The 14,832-nt window shown below is 44.2% G+C and overlaps 1 protein-coding gene across 2 annotated transcripts in view; it reads left to right on the top strand.

Annotated features, from left to right (window-relative positions):
• Positions 1-14,832, top strand: part of NUP155 (nucleoporin 155) — a 546,729-nt gene that overhangs the window by 402,629 nt on the left and 129,268 nt on the right. For both annotated transcript variants that reach the window (XM_069221247.1, XM_069221245.1), the window contains one exon: positions 7,534-7,654. In XM_069221247.1, coding sequence (XP_069077348.1) covers positions 7,534-7,654 — 121 coding nt within the window. The remainder of the gene's footprint in view (positions 1-7,533; positions 7,655-14,832) is intronic.

Genomic DNA, 14,832 nt, shown 5'->3' with positions numbered 1-14,832 from the left:
GCAGAACATCCCCACAGATCAGTGGGTAATCTCAATTATCCTCAATGGTTATTGCCTAGAACTCATCTCCACTCCACCAACTATTCCCCCTCGTTATCACAGACTCGCTCCAGAACACACTGTTCTACTAAAAAAAGAGGGACAGTCTTTATTACTCAAGGGGGCAATCGAAATGGTTCCCATCTCACAGCAAGTGACAGGAGTGTACTCGCTATACTTCCTTATACTAAAAAAGGATGGTACTCTCAGATCCATTCTAGATCTCAGACCTCTAAATCTATATATCCTGTCAGAACATTTTCACATGGTCACTCTACAGGGCGTAATTCCCCTGCTACAAAAACAAGATTACATGACCACATTTGTAGGAAGTTGGCTCTGCATATACTATCTCAAAGTGAGAGATAGTGTGCACAGAGTCCAAGGGTTCCTCTTAGAGGTAAGATAGTGGCAAAATTAGATCATTCTTATGCTCTATTTTGTGGTAGTGTGGTCGAGCAGTAGGCTTATCAGAGGGTAGTTTTAAGCATTTATTGTACACATACAGGCAATACATGAGGAACACACACTCAGACTTAACTCCAGGCCAGTAGTTTTTATACAGAAAAATATATTTTCTTTATTTTAGAACCACAAGTTCAAGATTTGAAGTAAATACATAAAATGCAAGATACTCCACACAGGTAAGTTAGGAACTTTGAATTCGAGCAATAACATATACAGTCTTTGTTAAAATGGCAATAAGCTATTTTAAAAGGAGAGACAGTGCAAAAATCAACAGTTCCTGGGGGAGGTAAGTATTGGTTAGATTGTGAGGTAAGTAAGACACTTACAAGTCTCAGTTCCTGGAAAGAGGCAGCCCACAGTTGGGGGTTCAAGGTAACCCCAAGGTTACCACACCAGCAGCTCAGGGCCGGTCTGGTGCAGAGGTCAAAGAGGTGCCCAAAACACATAGGCGCCTATAGAAAACAGGGGTGCTCCGGTTCCAGTCTGCCAGCAGGTAAGTACCCACGTCCTCAGGGGGGGGCAGATCAGGGGGGGTTTTGTAGAGCACTGGGGGGGGACACAAGTAGGCACCCAAAACACACCCTCAGTGGCACTGGGGCGGCCGGGTGCAGTGTGCAAAGCAGGCGTCAGGTTTTGTATTGGATTCAATGGAGGGACCCGGGGGTCACTCTAATGGTGTAGGCAGGGCACAGGGGGGCTTCTCAGGGCAGCAACCGACTGGGCTAGGCAGAGGGTCACCTGGGTGTCACTCCTGCACTGAGGTTTGGTTCCTTCTGGTCCTGGGGGCTGCGGGTGCAGTGCTTGGTCCAGGCGTTGGGTCCCTTGTTACAGGCAAGTCGCGGTCAGGGGGGCTTCTGGATTCTCTCTGCATGCGTCGCTGTGGGGTCCAGGGTGGTCGTCTCGGGCCACTCACGAGGTCGCAGTCGCCTGGGAGTCCTCCCTGTGGTATTGGTTCTCTGCATCTCTAGCTGGGGGCGTCGGGTGCAGAGGGAGAAGTCTCACGCTTCCGGCAGGAAGAGTGACATCCTTTAAAAGTTGCAAGAAGTTACAATATTGTTGCTGTTTGTTGAGCAGAGCCGCTGCTCACAGGAGTTTCTTGGTCCTTAGGTTCAGGGCAGTCCTCTGAGGCTTCAGAGATCGCTGGTCCCTGTTGGATGCGTCGCTGTTGCAGGTTTTTGGGTCAGGAGACAGGCCGGTAGGGCTGGGGCCAAAGCAGTTGTCTTCTCCGTCGTCTCTGCAGGGCTTTCAGGTCAGCAGTCCTCCTTCTTTCAGGTTGCAAGAATCTGATTTCCTGGGTCACCCCTAAATACTAGATTTAGGGATGTGTTTAGGTCAGGAGGGCAGTAGCCAATGGCCACTGTCCTGGAGGGTGGCTACACCCTCTTTGTGCCTGCTCCCTGAGGGGAGTGTGACACATCCCTAATCCTATTGGGATTATTCTACATTGCCAACAATACACACAATACACAATAGATACCCTACACACAATCCATTACCAGAAATCTCATCTTCAACCAGCACAAATTCAACCTTATCTATGTGCAGTTCTCAATACCCAAACAGCATTAGCATACCCAAATCCACAACGGATACAAACTCTTCAATACCTCAAAGCACAAATGCAGGTCAACAAAACTTCAACAGTAATATTTGTTATGAAACTATTGGGAATGATGGCATCATGTATAGCAGTAGTACCAAATGCTAGGCTAAACATGAGGCCACTGCCACACTGTCTTTTACGACAATGGTCTCAGGCACAGGGTCGGTTACAGAATCTAGTGTTAGACCGCCAAACGTACAAATCTCTGCAATGGTGGAATCACATCAACTTAACAAAAGGGCGGTCCTTTCAAGACCCAGTGTCACAGGCCATAATTCCAACGGATGTGTCAATGACAGGTTGGGGAACCCATCTCAACAATCTAACGAAACAAGGGCAATTGGACTCAATACAATCAACTTACCACATAAACCACTTGGAATTATTAGCTGCGTTCTTAGCCATCAAAGCATTTCAACCTCAGATCATACACAAAACAGTCCTAATAAGAACAAACAACATGACAACAATGTATTATCTGAAAAAACAAAGGGGGTGGGGGAACACTCATCCCAATTGTCCCTTCTAGCTCAACCAGTATGGAAATGGGCAATTCACAATCACATTCACTTACTAGCGGAATATATCCCAGAAATACACAATCAGTTAGCAGACCTTCTAAGCAGGACGCAGCAACAAATACACTAGTGGGAGTTTCACCCACAGGTACTTCCATATTACTTTCAGATGTGGGGAACACCAAACATAGACCTTTTTGCAACAAGCGAAAATGCAAAATGCCAAAACTTCGTATCCAGAAATCCACCCCCTCAGTCCAATGGCAATGCTCTATGGATTAACTGGTCAGGGATATTTGCTTACGCTTTTCCCCCTCTCCCGTTAATTCCGTTTCTGGTCAAGAAAATGTGTCACTCTTCTCTCACCATGGTACTCATAGCTCCCATATGGGCACGCCAACACTGGTACACAACACTCCTAGATCTGTCTGTAGTGCCCCATCACAAGCTTCCAAACAGACCAGACCTGTTAACTCAGAACAAAAGTCAAATCAGGCATCTGAATCCCAGTGTGCTCAACTTAGCAATTTGGCTCCTGAAGTCATAGAGTTTGGATATTTACAGCTTCCATTACAATGTAAGAATGTTCTAAAACAAGCATGTTAACCAACAACCAGACAATGCTATGTGAATAAATGAAAACAATTTGTTTACTTCTGTCACCCTATAAAATATAGATCCGCTTAAAGCATCAGTACAAGATATTGTGTGCTTTATGCTTTATTTACAAAAGGCAAGTTTTGCTTTTTCCTCTATTAAGATTCATCTATCTGCCATATCAGCCTGCCTACAAACAATACAACATAACTCTCTCTTTCGAGTTCCTGTCATAAAAGCATTTATGGAAGGACTTAAACGCATTATTCCTCCCAGAACTCCACCCGTTCCTCCATGGAATCTTAATATTGTGCTCACAAGACTTAGGGGTCCCCCATTCAAACTCATGCACACTTGTGCTATTCAATTTCTCACATGGAAGGTTGCTTTCTTAGTACCAGTTACTTCATTGAGAAGAGTAAGTGAAATTCAGGCATTTACTCTAGAAGAACCTGTAGGAAAATGCCTCCCTTGGCATGGTTACCCCCTAACTTTTTGCCTTTTGTTGATGCCAGTTATGATTGAAAGTGTGCTGGGACCCTGCTAACCAGGCCCCAGCACCAGTGTTCTTTCCGTAAACTGTACCTTTGTTCCCACAATTGGCACAGCCGTGGCACACAGATAAGTCCCTTGTAACTGGCACCCCTTGTACCAAGGGCCCTGTGGCCAGGGATGGTCTCTAAGGGCTGCAGCATGTATTATCCCACCCTGGGGACCCCTCACTCAGCACATGCACTCTGCCGCACAGCTTGTGTGTGCTGGTGGGGAGAAAATGACTAAGTCAACATGGCACTCCCCTCAGAGTGCCATGCCCACCTCACCCTGCCTGTGGCATAGGTAAGTCACCCCTCTAGCAGGCCTTACAGCCCTGCACTTACAATGTTTAAGGTTTGTCTTAGACACTGTAGGGCCATAGTGCTCATGCAACTGTGCCCTCACCTGTGGTATAGTGCACCCTGCCTTAATGCTGTAAGTCCTGTGAGAGGGGTGACTTACCTATGCGTCAGGCAAGAGGTTGTGGGTATGGCACTCTGAGGGGAGTGCTATGTTGACTTAGTCATTTTCTCCCCACCAGCAAACACAAGCTGTGATGCAGTATGCATATGCTGAGTGAGAGGTCCCCAGGGTGGCATAAGACATGCCTCTGCCCTTAGAGACCTTCCCTGGCCACAGGGCCCTTGGTACCAGGGGCACCAGTTATAAGGGACTTATCTGTGTGCCAGGGCTGTGCCAATTGTGGGAACAAAGGTACAGTTTATGGAAAGAACACTGGGGCTGGGGCCTGGTTAGCAGGATCTCAGCACACTTTCAATCATAACTAGCATCAACAAAAGGCAAAACGTTAAGAGGGTAACCATGCCAAGGATGCATTTCCCGACACCCCCTGTATGTTAGCCCAACTGCTAGTGTAAGGCTGAGTGGTCTATGCCAGCCTACCACTTTTAGACGAGTTTCTGACCACATGGGGTGACTGCCTTTGTGCACTCTGTGTTCAGAAACAAAGCCTGTCCTTGGTGGAGATGCTTCACACCTCACCCTGAAGGAACTGTAACACCTGGCGGAGAGCTTCAAAAGCTTAAGCCTGGTGTTACAATGCCCCAGGGCACTCCAGCCAGTGGAGATGCCCGCCAACCTCCCCACCCCCCAAACATGCCCTCACTTTTGGCGGCAAGTCCAGAGGGATAATGAGGAAAAACAAGGAGGAGTCACCCTCTCACCCAGGACCACCCCTAAGGAGTCCAGAGCTAAAGTGACCACCTCCTTGAAAAATCCTCCATCTTGCTTTGGAGGTTTAGGACCAATAGGGATAGGGATGTGCCTCTCTCCCAGAGGGCGTGGGCACAAGGATGGTGTAGCCACCCTCAGGGACAGTAGCCGTTGGCTACTGCCCCTTTACCCTAACACACCCCTAAATGTAGCATTTAGGGGCGACCCTGAACCCAGCTCTTGAGATTCCTGACAACCTCAAGAAAGAAGAACTGCTGAGCTGAAAGCCCTGCAGGGAAGGAAAGGAGATACCAACTGACTCTGCCCCAGCCCTACTGGCCCGTCTCCTGATTCAGAAAGCTGCAAGAAAAGAAGCAACGCATTCTGCAGGACCAGCAACCCCTGAAAAACCTCTAGGGGACTGCCTGCATCACCGAGGACCAAGAACCTCCTGTGGACAGAGGACCTGTCCAAATAGAAGACAAAGAAACCATCTTTAAAGTGACTCTCACCTCACTCCAGTCCACCTACTCTGCACCCGACACCCGCGGTCCATGTCCAGAGAAACCAACTAGCCAGAGAGGATCCTGAGGCGACTCCGCCAACGTGTCCACCCTGGGCTGACCTCTCTACACCCCCACAACGCCACCTGCAGAGGGAATCCCTAGGACCCCCGTGACCGCGACTGCCCGGGATGAAGCTATCCGTCGCCTGGAGAAGCACCGCACCTGCAGCCCCCTGGCCCGAGAGAAACCAACCACCGGTGCAGCAACGACCAGCAGGCACCCCTCACCCTTGCCCAGTCGGTGGCTTGACCGAGAGGCCACCCTGTGCCATGCCTGCAGCGCCTAAGTGACCCCCGGGTCCCTCCATAGAGTTCTTTTGAGATCCCGATGCCCTGTTTGCACACTGCACCCGGCTGCCCCCGTGCTGCTGAGGATGTGGTTTTTGTGCCTACTTGGGGCCCCTCCAGTATTCCTTCAAACCCCACTGGTCTGCCCTCCGACAAAGTGGGTACTTACCTGCAAGCAGACCGGAAGCGGAGCACCCCCTGTCTCCATTGGAGCCCACATTATTTTGGCTCCTCTTTGACTTCTGCACCTAACCGGCCCTTTGTTTCTGGTGCTGGCTGTTTGGGGTTATCTTGAAACCCCAACGGTGGGCTACCTACGGTCCGGAGATTGAACCCGTAAGTTTGTTACTTACCACAAAAACTACTTTACTTACCTCCCCCAGGAACAGTTGAAAACTGCATTGTGTCCACTTTTAAAATAGCTTTTTGCCATTTTAAAGAAAACTGTGTACATTGTTAATTCCATTCAAAGTTCTTAGTATTACTGTGTGAAGTACCTTTCATTTAATGTACTAACCTGCTAAATGAATCTTGTGGTTCTAGAAATAAATTAACAAAATAATATTTTTGTATATAAAACCTATTGGCCTGGAGATAAGTCTTTGAGTGTGTGTGTTCCTCATTTATTGCCTGTGTGTGTACAACAAATGCTTAACACTACCCTCTGATAAGCCGAACTGCTCGACTATACTACCACAAATAGAGCATTAGTATTATCTATTATTGCCTCTGTCAAGCCTCTTGGGGAGCCCCTGGACTCTGTGCACACTATATCTCATTTTGATATAGTATATACAGAGCCAGCTTCCTACATCATTGGTAAGCAATTTATGTGCCAGTTTCAAATATGTCTGTTTAGATTTTAATGAATATTTGCTTTGATGAGCAGTAGTAAAGTAATTGCTATTGCACTCATATACTTATGATTATGGGCAAAATGAAACAATCCATTTTGTGAAAGCAATCCCTGATAATCATAAAATCACAGGGTTTGTAACTGTATTTTGGTCTGTTTACTGAATCCGTATTAGGAGTCAGAAATGCTTTTTTACTCAAAGTAGGATTTGCAATCCATTCTGAATTGCAAGTCAGAGAGACTGTGAAAGGGACAAGACCTTCTAATATTGAGTTTGCAGTAGTGTATTTATCAATAGCGCGCAACTGCAATTTGCCGTTGAAAACCATTTGCCAGCTACTTCAAAGGAGGGGGGAACAGATTTTCCTAAAGAAGGTGCCTCATGGGCACATCTTCCTCTTGGAAGCGTAGAGGTTTTAGGAGTTCAAGCAGTATTTGTTTTATTTTAATTTTATTTTTTGCAGTGAAGGTTTTTTTTTTTTTTAAGGAACACAGCTGTTTAAAAGTAAAAAAAAAAAACAAGTTTCCTGTTTCGGGATGCAGATACCAGAATGGCAGTATGCTGTTTCTTTCAGGCCGCTATCCCCATGTTGGTAGCTAATCGGAGGATTGCAAATAGCTACCTTTTTTATTAATATTAATTAGGCAGTTAGTTCTGAGACCCCCATGCATCTTCTATTATATTGGTTGCATTGCAGATTCAGAGAAGGATCACAAAAAGTCAGTGTGCAATTTGCTACCCCTTTTTGTGACCTCTATCTTAACTAAGCACCTACATTGTAGTTGGACCTACATTTTATGGTTTTCAAACTACACATTTAACCCATGGGGATTAATGTATTTAGAAACGATGATATCTAATGCAATATCTTTTTCTTTATTTTTAATTCAGCTTTTTGGAGAATTTGCAGACCCATTCAAGCTCTCGGAATGCAAGCTTGCAATTATCCATTGTGCTGGCCATTCAGATCCCATTTTGGTGCAGACATTGTGGCAGGAAATCATTGATAAAGGTATGTAGGTGTGCAAAGTAATCATGAAAAGTAATCAGTTTGCAGGAAATTAAAATTTGTATTTAACATTCATTTTCCATCAAGTTTTCTGTTCCAAATTTGTTTTATTTATAGTAATTCCTAGCATTGAGAGGGCCATGAAGTTATGTTTCTGCAATAGATTAGCACACGTTTCTTCTTCTGCTTATACCTCGGTCCTTTTTTCTGCATTAGATGTGCAACTAGCCTCCAGTTATGAGAGGATGGGGTTTGTTGTTGTAACATCTCCCCTTGGGGTTAATCTCCCCTTGCCACAAAACTATAGTTACAGGTAATTACCTATTTTTAATACGGGTTTCTGCCTAGATTCATAACCTTTGGATGTATTTTTATTGTCACAACACTGAAAAGAGGATTAGGATTAAAGGTAATTACAAATGGACGCCTGGTCCACATTAGTGTGTGTTCTGGCACTTAATTCTTAACAATAATATGGGCAAACAGTATGACTAGCAAGCCTCGACTCTGGAAATTTCCAACAAAGGAATGTTGAAATTAACTGTTACTGTAGCAGCCCTGTCTTTTATTGAATTGACGTGCACTGGTGCCCAGGATGCTTCAGTTTATTCTCATTATCTGGAAGGCCTGCTGCAGAGCAAATTAAGCCCCCAAACGGTAAAGCAGCAGCACAATAAGTAATTAAAATATCTGTACAAAATTCACAAAAAAACACAAGGAAATGAATAAAGTTTATACTATACAACTCGAGTCCACCATTGTCTCAATGTACAAGCATTATTCCTTAAAAAACAACTTAATTTCACAAGGGCTCTTACTCAAAATTCCGGCCCTTCAACAACAAACAGTGACAAAAATAGTGGTGCTTACCCTTCGTCAAACAACAAATATTTTGCTAAGTACTGCATTGAACTTAGTTGACTTTTGCCAAAATGTAAAACAAAAAAAACTATATGCACCAATGTGCAGAGTGTCTGTGCTCCAGCTCCCAGATGTGTGAGGATATCCATTGGACTTAGTCACTCACCAGTTGACCTTTACATGGAAGGAGGTACACCAGCTGACACATGGGAATCAAGTCTGGCAGCGCACCAAAAAGAAGCTGACAGACATGATTAAACAGAAGGCGAAACATTGATAAAAAGGGGCACACATCCATCCCGATGTGAAAAGCAAGGCAAGAGGGTATATCTCCAAGTACTATGGTAAAAATGTACATAGACCTGAAATCATGGCTTTTACTCTGTATGCACATTAGGTCTAAGAGAAAGTAATTTTTACCTCTGCAGACCAGACACAATATGAAAGATACCGACTAATACTACTAGAGAGCCCATTCGAACACGTATTTCTCACAAACCATTTCTAAAGTATTTCTAATGTGCCCTTGCATTCAAATATAACATGCTCACTTTAATAAATTTTCACATTTTTTAGATACTCCTTAGGCCCATAAAACAGACTACTTAAACAAGGCACTGTTTCCCTTCCATCACTTGACACTTTGGTTACGTTCATTCTCACACTGAATTAAAAACATTTGCATTATACTCCTGTTAGACAACAGGTCTACCAGTTCCTAGTCCTGATGAGACCCCACCTCTACCAAGGGTCGAAACGTGCCAATAGAATTAGGCTTAAAATTCTCCATCGGAAGATACTTTAATGGACAGCCAAAGCAAAGCATATCACCCACCTAACACTATTGCCCATATCCCTTGGTTATTTTTGAGGCAATGTGCCAACAAAAATATTTAAAGGACACTTGATCGTACTGCTCACTGTGAAATATTAGAAGTGGAATTGCATTGTTAAGATGACGAGGTTCACTATTATTCACGAATTGGTTACAGACCATAGAGACTGTTGGACTTTTTGAAGAGCGTTTTTTTGTAAGTTTATAATCATTTTGTATGATTTCAGCATTTATGCTTGTTGCATTCTATGTTTTAACAAATGTGCTTACATTAGCCAATATAAAAGAAAGGCCTTATTGATCAATTGACTCACAGCTTTCTTACAACTTAGACTTTCACAGGAGGTAACTTATTTGTGTATGTTTTGTATTTAGTAGTCCAACCATCCGTGTGCAAAGAAACCACCACCTCCCATTAGGAGAGTATTGGTACCAAGAATAGTCTTCGCGGGTAAAAATAAAATATACCTGAAATGTTTGTTGATCTCTGGTGTTGAAGAACTGCCACTCGCGCTGCAAAGATGCAGCTCACATTACAGGGAGTGCAGAATTATTAGGCAAATGAGTATTTTGACCACATCATCCTCTTTATGCATGTTGTCTTACTCCAAGCTGTATAGGCTCGAAAGCCTACTACCAATTAAGCATATTAGGTGATGTGCATCTCTGTAATGAGAAGGGGTGTGGTCTAATGACATCAACACCCTATATCAGGTGTGCATAATTATTAGGCAACTTCCTTTCCTTTGGCAAAATGGGTCAAAAGAAGGACTTGACAGGCTCAGAAAAGTCAAAAATAGTGAGATATCTTGCAGAGGGATGCAGCACTCTTAAAATTGCAAAGCTTCTGAAGCGTGATCATCGAACAATCAAGCGTTTCATTCAAAATAGTCAACAGGGTCGCAAGAAGCGTGTGGAAAAACCAAGGCGCAAAATAACTGCCCATGAACTGAGAAAAGTCAAGCGTGCAGCTGCCACGATGCCACTTGCCACCAGTTTGGCCATATTTCAGAGCTGCAACATCACTGGAGTGCCCAAAAGCACAAGGTGTGCAATACTCAGAGACATGGCCAAGGTAAGAAAGGCTGAAAGACGACCACCACTGAACAAGACACATAAGCTGAAATGTCAAGACTGGGCCAAGAAATATCTCAAGACTGATTTTTCTAAGGTTTTATGGACTGATGAAATGAGAGTGAGTCTTGATGGGCCAGATGGATTGGCCCGTGGCTGGATTGGTAAAGGGCAGAGAGCTCCAGTCCGACTCAGACGCCAGCAAGGTGGAGGTGGAGTACTGGTTTGGGCTGGTATCATCAAAGATGAGCTTGTGGGGCCTTTTCGGGTTGAGGATGGAGTCAAGCTCAACTCCCAGTCCTACTGCCAGTTCCTGGAAGACACCTTCTTCAAGCAGTGGTACAGGAAGAAGTCTGCATCCTTCAAGAAAAACATGATTTTCATGCAGGACAATGCTCCATCACACGCGTCCAAGTACTCCACAGCGTGGCTGGCAAGAAAGGGTATAAAAGAAGGAAATCTAATGACATGGCCTCCTTGTTCACCTGATCTGAACCCCATTGAGAACCTGTGGTCCATCATCAAATGTGAGATTTACAAGGAGGGAAAACAGTACACCTCTCTGAACAGTGTCTGGGAGGCTGTGGTTGCTGCTGCACGCAATGTTGATGGTGAACAGATCAAAACACTGACAGAATCCATGGCTGGCAGGCTTTTGAGTGTCCTTGCAAAGAAAGGTGGCTATATTGGTCACTGATTTGTTTTTGTTTTGTTTTTGAATGTCAGAAATGTATATTTGTGAATGTTGAGATGTTATATTGGTTTCACTGGTAATGATAAATAATTGAAATGGGTATATATTTTTTTTTGTTAAGTTGCCTAATAATTATGCACAGTGATAGTCACCTGCACACACAGATATCCCCCTAACATAGCTAAAACTAAAAACAAACTAAAAACTACTTCCAAAAATATTCAGTTTTGATATTAATGAGTTTTTTGGGTTCATTGAGAACATGGTTGTTGTTCAATAATAAAATGAATCCTCAAAAATACAACTTGCCTAATAATTCTGCACTCCCTGTAGTGCCTATCAATGTTACTGTGCTTCTTATGATATGATTTTTCCCCAAATGTGATTTTCATTATGAGATGTGGATTATTGACATAATATCTGTAATTTATGTAAATTTAGTTACGTGAAAATACCAAAGTTAAACAGATTATGATTATGCAATGCTGATGCTTAGGATTTTAAGGCATTGCACATTGTAGACCAATATAGAATGTAGAGGTGTCCCAATTAGATGTGGTTAATCTCACTTTCGTGTTGTAAGCTTGGCTGTAAGGTTAAAGCCTTTGAGCCCTTCACAGGGCAATGAGGAACTGGGAACGAGAGCTATGTGTGTTAAACCAATCGTGCCAGTACCAGTAACCTCTCCCCCCAAAAACACTTTTTTGCCTTGTAATGTGGTCTCTAGTTCAGAGTCTGTGGTGACATGAAGGCTGGGTCTGCATCAAAGCGCTGTGGGAATGTTGTACATGGACTCTAGCTCTTGGCGAGGCTACTAGTTTAGTGAGGACATCACTTTTGTTTGTATGCGACTAGTCAAATCCTACAAGTCGCAACTGTCGGCGCAACCCTGCCAGCTCACAAGCACTACCTCACCAAAAATCCAAACAGTAAAAGGTGATTTTTACCATCTTGCAATAAACATGAAATATAAAATCCCTAAAATGTTAGCATGGAGAACCTAATCTCTAACCTATGAGAGCTGGGTGTGTTAAACCTAATCTGCCAGTACCAGGGCCATGAGATGCACCCCTCTGACCATTCTTACCTTGGAACAAGGTCTCTAGATCAGCCTCTGTGGTGACACAAAGGCTGGGTCTGCATCAAAGCGATGTGCAGCATAGATGGCATATGGCATTGATAGCATCTGGTAGGAATCCCTCTGATAATCGTGTCTGCATGTGATGTATTCACACAGATCTTGTAGGCCCCCTGACGCATGTATGTTCCCAAACAATAGATAAGGAAGCATGCTTGGGACAGCAATTATATAAACAATTCCCTCCAAAAGTACATTATGTTCCTGTAAGTGGGAAAGGGACATGATGTGAATATATACGTATCTCACTTAACTTTTGCGCTGATAGTGGCACCTTCACATAGTGGCACTGATAACGTAAACTCAAAACATTTCACTAACTATAAACATAGCAGCAATTTTGAAAGAAATAATTAAATAAATAGGCTAAGACAGGCTAAGTAGATTAATAGTCACTAGGTGACAGGGGGCACAGGCCTGCAAGCCAGAAGGCTGAGCTAAACTCCTGATTCCCATTATACCTAAATAGGATTCACTACACGAATTATGGCATGTCATACATGTCAACCTCTTGACTTTAATTTGCAGGTCATGGAAAGTCTTTAAGAGAGTAATCCTATTAAGGTGATCAGAAAATTTTCCACAGGTATAGCATTCCCACTACTTTCTTGGACAGAGATTTCAAATGTATTAAACGTTTGTCAAAAGAATGTTCACCACGGCTTGCCTTGCCTTGAGGTCAGTCAGCACCAGCTGCCTCCTTGGATATTACACTCAGCATTCTGGGGCATTGTTGGTGAAATCTTATCAGCCGTCCCTGAACACATATGAGATTCTTTAATACAGCCTATCCAGGATGGCAGGGATGTTGGCAGATTTGTCCCTAATGGACATACCCTTTGGTTCCATCTTGATTGTAAAAAGGTAAACCAAGCCCTGGAATGTTTTTTCTTTTTTTACAAGCCAACTTTATTGATTTTATTAAAAGAATTACTGCCACCCAGTTTATTGACAGCATGAATCTAAGCCCTGTGTACAATACGTGCTCTGCAGAAAAGAACAGTGTAACTTATTTCGAAATATAGGTACAATGCCCATATCAAAATATAATCCTTACATTTCACCCAATTGATTCCACCTGGCCTTACCATTTCCCCCACATACAATTGTGTTTCTTTGGGCACCCTTTTGCTTCATGCATCGGTTTCTCTTGCATCACACTCCAGTTCAGTCCTTTGTGGCATTGTGTCACATTGAGGGGTGTAGGGTGTGTTCTTCTGGTAGCTATATCTCGTTTGACAACCATAGTGGCTGTACCTAAAAATGCCATGTCTGCCCGGGACCCCTGGGCCCCTCCAGGATTCCCAGAAGGAGAAGCTGAGGAGTACACGGGACCTCCCGTCACCCTAGTAAGTTATGTGACTATGGGATACCTGTACTTATGTATCACTACACATCACCACACCGTGTGATAAAAGTCCGCCAGTGTCTCCTTGAAGCAGGGCACTCGGGGCTCGGAAGGAAATCATTGCTTGAAATCTGTCCAGGGTGAGGAGAGGCACTGTGTAGGTAGTCCGCTTGAATTAAAGTAAGTCTGGAAGAAATTGTTATGACCTGGAGGTCCATCAGGGCGTCCCGACAGTCCTCTTCCTCTAAAGGACTCAGCCATCCCTTCCAGCGCAACCAGAGATGGTCTAGGGTAGGGGATGTGTTGCTAGTGAGTGTTCAGTATATTTTAGAGCCCCTGCCATTTCCGAGTGCCCCCATTAGTATCTTCGCCTCAAGTGGGTTAAACTCTGGGATGGAGGTGTCAGTAGTGAGATGAGTGGCGAGCGCATGCCTAAGCTGCAAATACTTGTAGTATTGAGTGGAGTTAATAGTATAGGTTTCTTGCAGCTCTTGGAAAGTGCGTATATGGGTACCAGACCAGACATCACCCAGTTGACACATGGCAAAGAGGTCCCGCCTCACAAATCCCTCTAGTGTGGTCATCTCTCTGAGCCAGGTGCCGTACGAGAGGTAGATTTGTAATGTCAGTTTAGAGCCCCATTGTGTCTGTCAGATCGCATATCCCCATGGAAGGAGAACCACACAGGTCACCCCTGGATTGGAGTTGGAGATCAGAGAGCCATATAGTGTCTCCTCGATCTAGGGGAACCCCAGGAATGCCAGCTCTAATTGGTATGCTAAGTCTGACCATCCTCCTGAGAACCAGTAATTAATCACTAAGAGTTGGGTCGCCACGTAATAGAAGAGATTAGTCATCCCCACACCACCATTGTAAGGAGCACGCTGGCAGTGGGCAAAGACCATGCGGGTCAGGATCCGATCCAAAGGAACTAAGTGGCCAGCCTGTCCAAAGTTACAAATCATTGATGTGGCAGGCAGAGTGAAAGATTCTGGAAGATATAAAGAAATCGGAGAAGGCCCATCATTTTGTATAGAGCTATTCTGCCCAGCAGATTTAGCAGCAAGGTTTTCCATTTGCATAGTCGCCCTTTACCTTTTTAGTCGGTGGGTTAAGGGACCAAGTGAGATCTAGGAGGCGTGCTACCCATACTCCTAAGTATCGGAAACTGAGGCGCTGAATCGGGATGGTGGACTGCCACATGAAGGAGACCAGAAAATTATATTGGCAC

This window comes from Pleurodeles waltl, chromosome 1_1, assembly GCF_031143425.1.
Source record: "Pleurodeles waltl isolate 20211129_DDA chromosome 1_1, aPleWal1.hap1.20221129, whole genome shotgun sequence".
Taxonomy (NCBI): domain Eukaryota; kingdom Metazoa; phylum Chordata; class Amphibia; order Caudata; family Salamandridae; genus Pleurodeles; species Pleurodeles waltl.
The sequence above is the reverse complement of the archived record's forward strand: the minus strand, read 5'-3'. Positions and strand labels throughout refer to the sequence as shown.